We start from the raw sequence: 12682 nt of genomic DNA on the forward strand, positions 1-12682 counted from the left end.
GTTTTTACCAAGTCATCATTATTAATGGGAAGCATCCTTGATCAAAGCCCAGGCCCATGTGTTTAAGTTAATATTCATCATTTATCACATAAAAATTAATATTGTTGACGATGTAGCTTGAACTCGTGACCTTGGCTCACAGGTACGGGTTATTTATTTGTTTTGTCAATAATAAATATATTTAAAAAGCAGAGCCGCTCGCAGACATCAACAAATCACCGAATCATGCTCCCTCATCAAGCAAATAAATCCAGGGGCATTGTCGGAAATACATATTACTCTGTTTATTTTTAATTATTATTATTAAAAGCAAAGCGAAGCAAATAAACGCGCACGCTCAAATATTGCAGTTTTGTTTAGCTTTATATTTATCTCTCGCCCTCTGTCTTCCTGTATTTGCGTTCTGTTTTCTCGCGGAGGAGGAGGTGGTGCAGCAATTCACGTCTCCTCTTCGGAATCACTCTTCGTGTGTTTGTCTCTCTCTAAATTAACAAACTAAAAAGTACAACCATGGCGTCGGAAAATTTCACCGACAAGAACGTGGTGTTCAGAAAACTGAAAGCGAAATCGGAGAACAAGGTTTGTGTATTTGCTGTGGATCTGGAAATTGTATTATATATTTGGATCTGGAATTTATGATTTGGTGTGTTTGTTGTTAGATGTGTTTTGATTGTAATGCCAAAAATCCTACTTGGGCTTCTGTAACGTACGGGATCTTCCTTTGCATCGATTGCTCTGCTTTTCACCGTAGTCTCGGTGTACACATCAGCTTTGTTAGGTATATATTTATTTTTTTCTGTTTAATTATCTGATTTTTGTATTTTATTTCTGGATCGGATAATGTGGGATGATGAGAATGGTAGGAGTTAGATCTGGAGATTAATCAATTTTTTTTGCGGAGAGATTATGTGTCATCATTGCTTTGGAAACTAAGCAGAGAGCAAACTAAGTATCATAATATATCAGAGGAATGCTTCCTCTCTAAAACCACCCCACATCTCGTCAAACTTTGGACTGGGTATGTTTGTTAGACTGGAGGATTGAGTTCTGAATCTTAACCAAGTTCTGGTGAGATCTTTGCTCTCGTTCCATGCAACCAATAGGGCCTGTAGCGGGCGAGCATGTATTTCAATACTTCCAAGTCTTTCTCATGTTACGAAAGCATGCCAGGCGTATAGCGAGATGGAAAAAGTGGTTACTTGATGGTAGAGATTTTCCACATCTGTGCATAACATTCTGTGTCTCTCCCCACAAGAATTTCTTGTTATTTTCTGGTGGATGCATTTACCGGTAATTCATACAAGCTGGAAAACTACTTGAGCTTCCCTCACAATTTTCTGTGTAGAATTATCGGTGGCGCAGAGCATTCCATGGATGTGTTTTTTTTTTAGAATTAGAGGCTTTTCACCTTAGTGTTGTTCCGGGGGGCATCTCTTTTCTCTTTATCCTCCTTTCTTCTAGCGTTTCTTTTCAGGAATGACTGTGATGCAATGTTATTTCCGTATTCATTTAGGTCTACGAATTTAGATTCATGGAGTCCAGAGCAACTGAGAACAATGAGCTTTGGGGGAAATAATCGTGCTCAGATTTTCTTCAAGCAGCATGGATGGAGTGATGGGGGGAAAACTGAGGCCAAGTATACATCCAGAGCTGCGGAGTTATATAGGCAATTACTTTCAAAAGAAGTTGCTAAAAGCATGACTGAAGATGCTGGCTTGCCATCATCACCTGTTGCTTCTCAGGCAGCCCAGGCAGCAAATGGACTTCCTGATGTCAAGATTAATGACACTCCTAAAGAAAGCTCAGTAGGAAAACAAGAAACACCTGATATCGTTCGTTCCCCAAAAGCTTCTCACACAGTCATTACTAGTTCTGTGAAGAAGCCTCTTGGTGCAAAGAGAACTGGGAAAACAGGGGGACTTGGTGCTAGAAAGCTTACTGTAAAGGTAGGCTTTTGCCTCTTTACTTTTAGAATTATCATCAGTTATCTTAGAAGCATATGTCAGTTTGACATTTGTTACCAAGCCTTCTTTTTCCTAATAGTCTTTTAAACTGCAGCCTAGTGAAAATCTCTATGACCAGAAGCCTGAGGAACCAGCACTTCCTGTGCCTTCCACAACTAACAACACCACCACAAAATCTGGCACATCTTTTGCATCTCGTTTTGAGTATGTAGATAATGTCCAACCTGCTGAGCTGATTTCTGGTGACCCACAAGTGATTAGTCATGTCTCTCCACCAAAGTCATCAAGCTTTTTTGCAGAGTTCGGGATGGACAGTGGTTTTCCTAAGAAAGGAAGCTCAAACTCCTCAAAAGTTCAAGTAAGCTCTTTAATGTGTACTATCTGCTTATAGTTAAATGTAGAAAACCAGGTAATAATTACACTGCCAGCAAATAGCCCGCCAGATAATGCAAAATCACCTAATTGTTACTGAGCCATCTTCTTAATAGGACAACCTTTTAATTGGATGTCAAAAAGATACTGAAATTTTGGTTTCATCTGCCAACTGAATTTTAGATTTTTAATTAATTAGCTGTTAGGTTTTATTGCTCTTCCCAAATCTGGTTTAAATTTGTGGTAAGTTGCTTCCAATCAGCATTTTTTTTCCCACGCCACAATTTAGTGCTTAAACAAATTTTTGCATATTTTATATATGTGTCTATGCAGAGTTGCAAAGGGAAATAAATACATTTATCCAAACTGGTTTAAATTGTCTCATATGCTATTAAAAATGGAGATCTGTTTTTGATTTTTCAGCATGCAAGTCTAGATGTAATTATGTTTATCCAGTAAAAGAAATAAGAGAAGTCAGTTCTCATGGAATATTTAAGGGAAAAGCAATAGAATGACAGCTTGGTGTTTTTACCTGTAACTATACACTGGAGTGTTTTCAAGTTTATTTTATTTTGTATTTTTATGTCATTCATTTGATTCCACAAGGTTTGGTTAGATTTTTGAGTTGATAGTATAAAAAAAATTCATGAGCTGATAGGTTTCCTAATTCTCTATGTGCAAGTCTTGTGGTGCTTACCCTTATTACATAAATGTTATTCTTGTTAGTATGATTATCCTTTACTGAATAACAGGCACATTAAATTGTATTCGCATTATCAAATGGGTGTTTATATTTTGTTCTGAGTTTACCTGTACGTCCTCCCTTTTCAATCAGAAGAATCAAAACATGGTTGATTTTGTGTGAGTTCATGTCTAAGAACTATGAAGATACATATCACGGAATAGGTGATGTTTCTGCAGAAACCTTCTGTTTGTCAGTTGTGATACTTCTGCTTTGAGTATTCCTATGTCATTGTGTCTCTAGCGACATTTAAAAAGGATCTTAATATCAGTGGTTTTTGTCACAGTCAACATCATTCTTGGTATGGTGTGTTTTTCATTATTTATTTATATTATTATTACCAATCACTTTGCTTATTTTGTGGGAATTGCTTGTGACATTGGAGACATTTTGCCCTTTGTTTTTGGAATTTGTTCGATGACTCTTGTGATTTAGTTAGCTATGAATGATCTTGTTTTGCTCTGTACTTGTTTTGTCCTTATGTGCTGTTATTATCAGATTCAGGAAACAGATGAAGCAAGAAAAAAGTTTACGAATGCAAAATCAATCTCATCAGCCCAATATTTTGGTGATCAGAACAAAGCTGATGCTGATGCTCAAGTTTCATTGCAGAAATTTTCTGTACGCACTCTGGCTACTACTATCTAAATATATTAAATTTTATTTTGTATAAAGTGACAGGTTTCGAGAATTCTTGGTGTTTCATTTTTCTCTGTTTTTTGTACTGTTAGTTCATCCTCGTCTGCTCTGTCTGTCACTAGATTGAAATTATCCATTATTTTCTTGTTCCAACCAAAAGTTACTTTACTCAGCCCTGGGTTCCTTCTTTTTCCCCCTGCTAATGTCTAGCCTTATGTAGGAAGAAAAAACTGTGGTTCTTGGATGACATGTGAGTGAGAATTCCGATGCGTCCCCTCCTCATTCCAAACTTAGTTTTTTAGCATTCAGGGAAAATGCCAAAATGATGTAAATCATATAAAGGTGCTTTTTGACTGAGAACCACATGGGCAATGTGGAGTGGAATCACCAATAGTTAGTCTTCCATGCGATATATATCATTCTTATCTAGCTAGGCGACTTCCGCATCCTGTTGTGCACATCCTAGCTGCTTTAACTCTAATAGGCATCAGCCAACTAATTTCTAAGAAAGGCCCGCGACTAAACACAAAATCCTTGGTTTCCTTGTTTTTTTTTTTTTTTTTAAATTTGGGGCTAAGGATTGTCAGTTTACTATTTCAGGGCTCCTCTGCTATATCAAGTGCTGATCTTTTTGGTCACAGCGATGATCAGACTATTGATCTTGCTGCGAGTGACCTCATCAATCGGATCTCATTCCAGGTATGATTTGCATGTTTTGGTGCTTAAATATTCGAACAAACTTCCGTTAAATAGGATACATTTGGTTTCACTCATAGGTTTTTTTTACTTTGACTGTCCTGTATTCATCGAAGGTTTTCTTCTCATGTTTACCCTCTCAGGCTCAACAAGACATCTCTTCTCTGAAGAATATTGCAGGAGAGACTGGGAAGAAGCTCAGCTCCTTCGCATCAACCTTCATGACTGATCTTCAGGACAGGATCCTCTAAAATTGATGGGTTCTGTGTTTGAGAATTTTCAAGTTTGCTACATTACCCATCAATATTTGTGTAGTGTAATGTAAAATGAGTCCATATAAAATTCTTTTTGAAGAAAAATAAAATTTAAGACTTTTCAGGTCTTTGACAGATTTGTGTTATTATTCTGTAGTCCAGGTTTTGGGATCTTCTATGTTTTAGTTTCTTGCAATGTACTGAAGAAAGAGACGGAGGGATTGAAAATATGGACAGTTTGTTCTGTTTAAGGGGGTAATGTATGGAGCAGAGCTGCACAGTACATGCCGTTGCAAGGAAACAATAATCAATGTCCCAAGCATTTAGTATGTGCTAATATGATTGCTGGTTTCATGTGGATCGTGGGCATTTTTAGTGGTGTTGTTTTTGGAATATAGTATTAGTATTGGTTATTTTTTAAAGTATTTATTGTGTTTGGAAATTTATTAAAATAATATTTTTATTATTTTTAAAAAATTATTTTTAATATTAGTATATTAAATTATTTGCAAATTTTTAAGAAAATAATTTAAAGTAAATAGTATTTTCTGAACACTCATTATACTACCCCCTTATGTTTTTTTAACACTATAAAACCTTTTCTTTAAAATAAAGTTTTTTTTTAATTCTAACGATATTTGAAATTAATACTTAATAATAGTCGTATTTAATTATTATAAAATAAATTAAAAGGCTTGGGGTTTTTGAATATTAACTTGCAGTGTAACTTCTTTTTCATTTCTTGTCATGTAATTAAATAAAAAATTAAAAAAACTTGATTAAGTCATGGCATGGGTTTAGCTGGATAATCCTGTGAATGTAATTTTTTTTTATTAAGTAGTTAAATAAATAATTATTAAAAAATTTATTAAACTCAATTAAATTCATAATTTAAATCATGAAATTAGGTTTTTTGATTTGTTCGGTTACACATATAATTTTTTATTTATTTGATTAAATATATGTATAAACTCTTAAATTTAAATTTAAAATTAAGATTTTATTTTTATATATGTAAAAAAACACATATGAAAGAGGTCATTTTCATTTTTTTAAGTTGAAAGAAGTCAAAATATTTAATCCAGAGTCCTTTTTTTATACTATCGATTTGAATTCTACAGTTAAAGATTTTATTCACGGGGCATAAAAGAAGTCTAATTTCACCGTTTTAATTAAGGAAAATCCTAATTTTAAAAAAATACAATTTTGTTTTCTTAAAAAAAAAAAACAGTTAATTTCCTCAAATGATTGACAGGTAACTGTAAACTCGCTGTTCATTTTTTATTAATTTATTTTAGTTTTTAAAGTTTTAATTTTGGTAATTTGATCTTAATTGGTTTTGACTTCTTGAGCAATGATAAAATTGAAAGAAGAGGAGCCATAATAAAAAAAGACATGAAAAATGAATGACATTCTAGATTTTCGGTGAAAAATACATCTAAATCCTTTATCTTTAAAAATAATATAATCCATACAATTTATTTAAAATTCAAAAAATTATTTTTGATATAAACGTTGATAAAATCATGTTATAGAGATGATAAAAAGATTGTCGGGTTCTGGTAGCAAAGAAAAACAAATTGATATTAATATTAATTTAGACCATCAAAATGGTTGATCTTGTTGCCAACAAGTTTCAGTTGACAAGAGGAGTTTTACTGGTGTGTTTTTTTATCTTTAAATTACCTAAAAATCTAGATCTAACCTTAGGAAATTTTTTGATTTTTGCATTTATTTTTTAAGATTATTTGTGAGTTCGGTAAGCCGCTCAAGCTCTTTTCCATATGTTTTTCATAAAAAACACAAATGAATTATTAGGTTAAAAAATACAAACTTTTTTTTTTTTTTTGTCACCATAATAGCTAAAATCCTTGGAAAACCAGGCTACGGTTGAAGTTTTTTCAAAAAGTAATGAGTCCCAATTTCATTTTTTTAAAATAAAAACCTCGCATGAGCTCTCTTTAAATAGGCTGATTTTTTTTTTGTATTTTTTAATTTATATTTAAATTAATACTATTTTCTCTGATTTTTTTGTTTGGTTTTTTAATAGTGGTTGTTTTTTTAATTATCATGTATGTATTTAATTTTTTAAGATATTATTTCAATTCAATTATGATTTTTTTTATATTTTATACAATTTAAATTTACTTAAAAAATATTTATTTTTAGTTAGTATTTCTAACGAGTGCAACTTTGTAAGATATTTTTTTCTCTATTTTTTTCAATTAATTTTATATGTGTATTTATTTTTATTATCATTTAATTGAATCAAAAATAATTTGAACAAGTAAAGTCTTTGAATACAATTAAGTAAATAATTTGTATTGCAAAATCAAATATCTTAATTTATATCCCTCTCAACTTTTAGATACATGTTTAGTTATGTTAATAACTTTTATTATTATTTATTGATATAGATAATTTTTATTTTATTTAATTATATATATAATTTTTAATTTTGACTTAATTCTCTTATTTAAAATTTTTGAAAAATCTTGTATGTTCAGTTTTTTTATTGAAAAAAAAAACATCCAACCCTTGAGAGAGTACGGATATGACGAACCTCCTCTCCACAGCGAAAGGAGGAGAAAATTGAATCGAGTCGAGAAGCCACCATAGCATTCACACCCGAAGGTGTCGCCTTCAATATTTATTTCCTTTTGGTCTGTTACCAACAAACAAAAACAGAAACAAAAACCAAAAAAATTGGGCGCTTCCATTTTCCCTCCAACTCCGCCTCCTTGAATTTAACTTTTCCTTTTCCCTCCAACTCCCTCTTTTACAACAACCATAACAATATCCCCCAAATTGTTTTCGACTTCAAAACCCTCTCTTTCGTTATGGAGGTTTCAACTGAAGCAGGCGTTGACGTGCCTTCTAAAACCAAAACCCTAGATTCCAAATCTTTTATTCAGGCTTATGGCTTTTCTACCCAGTCACAGATTGAAGCCCTAAATAACGAGCTGCTCGGAGACCCTGTGATTTCCCCCAATTCCGAGTTAAGCTGTGGAGGCCAATATTTGGTTCCTCTATCATCAAATTCAAATGGGTTTTCACTAACTTCAACTTCAATGCCTCGCTCTGAAGAAACCCTAATCGGCACTTTGCTTCCTCATATCTTAACCTCAGGTAGCCAGATTTCGGTTTCTTCCCAGTCAAATCAGGACTGGTCTGGGTCTTTAGTAGCTAATGGTAACGAAGATGGGTTTCTATTGGATTCTGACCAGCGCTTGGTCGCTCGTTGTGATACTGACAATGGTATTTTTGATGATAATAGAGAACCTGATTCACCTATGCGAGTAGAACTAGAACTTGAGAATTCGTGGCTTGTTCATGGAGATGTTGAGCATGAGGAAGAGGTTTTTGGTGATGATGGTGAGAAAGAGGATCCAAGGCAACTTTTTCGTTGTGAACCTAATTATCACCCAATGTATCATCATCGTCGGGGTCATTTTGATCCTGAATTCCATGAAAATCATCCGGATTTGTCTCCTTCTTCGATTAAGAGGTTTCGTGGATCACAGGTTCCTCAATGGAGGAATCGTTGGGATGACAGAGAGAAGACAAGGAATCAAGAATACGGGCCTCCTGGTTTTATGCAGGAAACTGGACCTACTGGTGTGGTATGTCTATCAGAGGATATCATTTTGAATTTGTCTGGTGTGTATGTGTTTGTTGATGTTTATGCTTTGTGATATTAATGTTTTCTTGTTTTGTTTTTTGGTGCTGGTTTTGCAGGGTGCTGGGCTTTTTAATAAAGGAAACACATGCTATATTAATGCAGTCCTGCAATGCTTTACGCATACGGTGCCTCTTGTTCAGGCTCTTCGTTCTTGCAACCATGCAATGCCCTGTGAGTATTAGCAGTAGCTACTTAGGAACTGAATTTGTTTGTTGTATAAAATATTCACTGCTGGACATTTCGAATTTTCAGGTAGAACTGAAGGATTCTGTGCTCTTTGTGTTATCCGTGATCACATTGAACTTTCTTTAGCTTCATCTGGAAAGATCCTCGAGCCTTTGAAACTTGTCAACAATTTGGACAGTATCCTTTGCACTCTGTTTATTATTCTGCAAAATGTGGCAGTGGATTTATAATCTCAAGTGCATTATGAAGTACTTTAGACAGTATATTTATTGTGCATTATTGTTTAGTTTAATTTATATTTCTGTGCAGCTGAATTCTAAGTTTCAAGGGGCTGTCAACCACACCCAATTGACATTTTTATACTATTGTGATTTTTCTCTATATTTCATAATATTGCTTGTGTTTTGGATACTATGTTTTTCTTCTGCAGTACCTATTTGATGTTTTGAGGAAAGTTTTTTTTTTTTGAAAAGTTGGGCTTACTGTGATTCTTAACCCATGAATAATTAGGTATTTCATCATTTTTTCGTCGATATCAGCAGGAAGATGCCCATGAATTCCTCCAATGCTTGTTAGAAAGACTTGAGAGGAGCTGTTTGGATTCAAGCCTCACTGATGACATCTCATCCTCCCAAGATAAGAACATAGTTGAGCGGGTATTTGGAGGTCGTCTTGTGAGCAAAGTATGAGTCAATGAGTGACTTTTCCCATTTATTTCCCATTAATTTGCATATTGCTGATGTAAAAGAACGTTTGAATCATTCATTTTCTTTACTTCCAATGTTTAGTTGCGATGCTGCAATTGTGGTCACTTTTCTGATAAGTATGAGCCGCTGATTGACCTGAGTTTGGAGATTGAAGATGCGGACACGCTTCAAATTGCACTGGAGTCATTCACCAATGTGGAGAAAATTGAAGATTCAGAGACAAAGTTTACGTGTGAAAACTGCAAGGAGGAAGTTTCTAGGGAAAAGCAGCTTATGCTGGACAAGGCTCCTTCAATTGCTGCTCTGCATTTGAAGAGATTCAAGATTGATGGGACCTCTGTTGAGAAGATTGGCAAGCATGTGGAGTTTCCCTTGGAGTTGGACTTGAAGCCCTACATCAATGACAATGATTCCAATGATGTGAGTCATGGATTACTAGTATCAATATGAATTTAAAAAGCCGTAAGATCACTTAAGAAATATTTCAATGGCAATGAAGATGAAGAGCGTGGAAATATGCATGCTAATAGAAATTCAAAAATGAAATCAAGCTATGACTATTGTCCATTTAATTGATCTTTTTGTCCACAAAGGTCAAATGTGATGTTAACTTGGGAAATAAATGATTGAAGAATTGACTCATGTCACCTATAAATTGTTTGTGAGCATTTAATTAAAATCTTCCATTTTCTTGACAACAGGTGGGCTTCAAGTACCAGCTGTATGCGGTTGTGGTGCATAAAGGATATTCACTTACTTCCGGACATTACGTTTGCTATATAAGATCCTCTCCAGACACATGGCATAAGTTGGATGACCCAGAAGTAATAAATGCTAGATTCAATCTCGTTGCTGTTGATTGTTGTTGTTTTGCTCTAAATCTCCTTATACAGTACCCCTTTGCATCTTTTTAAACCTATAAATAATAAATGATGAATGAGATTGTTATCATTAGTTTTATTTTGTGTTTATCATGGGGTTATATTTCTAACATCTGTTGGTTAAGTCAGGTTTACTTTTTCCTGAACACGGGTTTGTTCTGATGTGGAACTGTCACTTCCATTGTTATCCCTAGAATTTCTAGTTGTGGATTTTCAAAAGCCATCTTGTCCTAGATTTCAACATTTAACCCCTCTAATGTCAATTGTTTGGGAGGTGCCAAACCATTGAAGTCCTTAGGCTTACTGTTTGCTGGATAAATCATTAATTTACAAACAAATCTGCCAGCATCATGAGTATTGGGCATGGGTGTGTTCATGTGTGTATTTGATGGAAGAAACTGGAAATATTTTTCTGTAATTCTGCATGTAACACCTTTCAAGGGTTGATTGAGTTTGATGCATTACCAACTAATTCTGAAATTATGGTATTGGACAACCAAAATAACTGCCATATTTTTCAGGTCAGCAAGGAAAGGGAAGAATTTGTGCTATCTCAAGCTGCCTACATTCTGTTCTATGCCAGGGAGGGTACACCCTGGTGTTCGAGTTTGATCAAACCACAAGAGTTTTGCTTGGATCGTAGCAACTCAAATACATCACCCAAGTCAGTTCTAGATAATGCTAATAGTGAATGCATTAGTGTAGCAGATAAAGATAGTTTGGAGACCAGTGTAATTAAGGATGCAGTTGAGGCAACTTCAACTCACATTCCGTGTGAGAGAGAGTTTGAAGAGATTGTATCTAGAGGTGAAACTGAGGGAATTTCCTTTCAGATTTCCTGTGCCAACATGGTTGATGTTTCTCTGCCACATGGAGTAAGTGATGGCCACGATGGAGTTTTGCATGATGAGATGTTATGTTTTCCACCTGTTGAAGAAGATTACAGCAATCAGTGTGCTGAGAAAATTGGAAGAAAGGGTGATCTTCGTCCCTCAGCCCCACCCAGATCACCCACTTCAGATGTATATTCTGGAGAACTGCCAGGTAAAGGAGTATATTCCATTGAAGTCTTTGCATATTTCTTTCCCAAGTCAATATAACTGAAATGAGATAAATGGAACTTTTCAGAAGCCAGACGTTGTATTCCACGAGAACATCTGAAAGTGGAGAACCATGTAAATTGTAAAAGATCATCTAAAAAGGGCACAAAGGATTCGCAGACAGCTGAAGCTCTTAGATGCATCAAGAGAATGCCAACTGCAAGGGGCATGAAACTTATGGCTGCCTTGCTTCCTAGGAATGACAAGACCAGACCAAGATCATCTCCATGTAAAAGGGCCAGCCCTCCTGGTTCTCGCCGTAAACCCATTCGTGTGGCAGTTATTCGTTGAACATTTGAGGTTGTCTCATTTGGCTGTCTTGGTCTTTGGCCAACTTAGAACTAATATACTTGAAACGCAAAGTTTATACTTCACAGTGCATATTACCTTTCTGAGCTGCTTCTCAGTTTCCCTTGTGATGTTACTAAATCAGGTATTCTGGTCTCTTGGTTTAGGTATACCTTTTGGTCTGGGAAATGTAATGTTAAAATGAAATGAAGGTGACTCTTTTGCAACCTTGCTTTCGAATTTAGAAATGGCCTTCGTTAACTGCAATTTGAACTTTGAGGCTCGCATCAATGTGACATAGAATTCGACGCTCGATCAGTTTTTGTATGTAGCTGTCACTGCTTTAGCTTCTGATGAGGTTTAATAGAGTGAAGAGTCAGGGTACTTCGGACTGAGAAGGCTTGGGATTTGAAAAAATACTCATCCATTTTATACTCAATAGTCAATGCGATAATATATATATAAAACGGAGTTTCTTTGTTTATGTCAAGAGCATACAAAGCCGATCCTAGTTTCCATCTTAATTCTAAGGCCTCAATTTTGGATTTTTCACTACAGACAGGAACTGAATTAATTATTAAAGTATCAGAAAACCTTCATACCAATCCTTCCTTCTTTCCATAAGGAGCAGGAGCATTTGGTATATTGGCAAAGCAGACGAAACGCCACCAAGTTTAGTTAATTGACATGGCTGATTCATTCGCAAGGGGAGAAAGTAGTCACCAAGGAATGCCAGAGCCTTTGCGAAGCAGCCAGTTTCCGGAAATTGCCAGCACCACCACTCAGGTGGTCCTAGTCATGGACGGACCCAAGGAGTTCACCATAAAGCCGCTTAAGTGGGCTCTCGAGAATATTTCAGCATCCGGTGGCATTAAGGTCCCTCTCCTTGGAGCCATGCCATGGATCAATATTCCTCGTCAGTATCTAGTCTTCTTGTGCGTGTGTGTGTGTGTATCTGTACGCATATTTTGTGCTGTTACAAATCGTGTACATAATTGATGAAATTGTATAACCCGGGGCTTAACTGTGCTTTTTAGTATCATAAAAAACGAGGCAAGATGTTTGGGCCGTGGGATTCGAAGAATTAGCTGTGGCAAAAGAGCAAGGCGATGAATGGAAGAGTTACTCTAAATATGTAAAGCTTCAAGCAATGATTGACCTCTGCAAAAAA

The 12682-nt window shown here is 35.3% G+C and overlaps 2 protein-coding genes across 3 annotated transcripts; both read left to right on the forward strand.

Moving 5' to 3' along the window:
- Positions 1-320: 320 nt before the first annotated feature.
- Positions 321-5025, forward strand: LOC18096976 (probable ADP-ribosylation factor GTPase-activating protein AGD8). 2 transcript variants are annotated; one of them, XM_006385597.3, is made up of 7 exons: positions 321-579; positions 660-778; positions 1514-1946; positions 2059-2322; positions 3577-3699; positions 4318-4416; positions 4557-5025. In XM_006385597.3, the coding sequence occupies exons 1-7, from the start codon at positions 511-513 to the stop codon at positions 4662-4664; spliced, it is 1215 nt and encodes a 404-aa protein (XP_006385659.1). In that variant the 5' UTR covers positions 321-510; the 3' UTR covers positions 4665-5025. The 2 variants fall into 2 exon arrangements, with proteins under 2 accessions (XP_006385659.1, XP_052307566.1); XM_052451606.1 differs by lacking the exon at positions 660-778 and having other exon boundaries at positions 330-579.
- Positions 5026-7206: 2181 nt separating this feature from the next.
- On the forward strand, positions 7207-11738 carry LOC18096977 (ubiquitin carboxyl-terminal hydrolase 24). The gene is made up of 8 exons (XM_006385598.3): positions 7207-8290; positions 8406-8520; positions 8602-8712; positions 9046-9218; positions 9324-9662; positions 9944-10066; positions 10645-11167; positions 11252-11738. Exons 1-8 carry the CDS (start codon positions 7508-7510, stop codon positions 11512-11514), a joined length of 2430 nt encoding a protein of 809 aa, XP_006385660.1. The 5' UTR covers positions 7207-7507; the 3' UTR covers positions 11515-11738.
- The last annotated feature ends 944 nt before the right edge of the window (positions 11739-12682 follow it).

Source organism: Populus trichocarpa, chromosome 3 (assembly GCF_000002775.5).
Source record: "Populus trichocarpa isolate Nisqually-1 chromosome 3, P.trichocarpa_v4.1, whole genome shotgun sequence".
NCBI classification, from domain to species: domain Eukaryota; kingdom Viridiplantae; phylum Streptophyta; class Magnoliopsida; order Malpighiales; family Salicaceae; genus Populus; species Populus trichocarpa.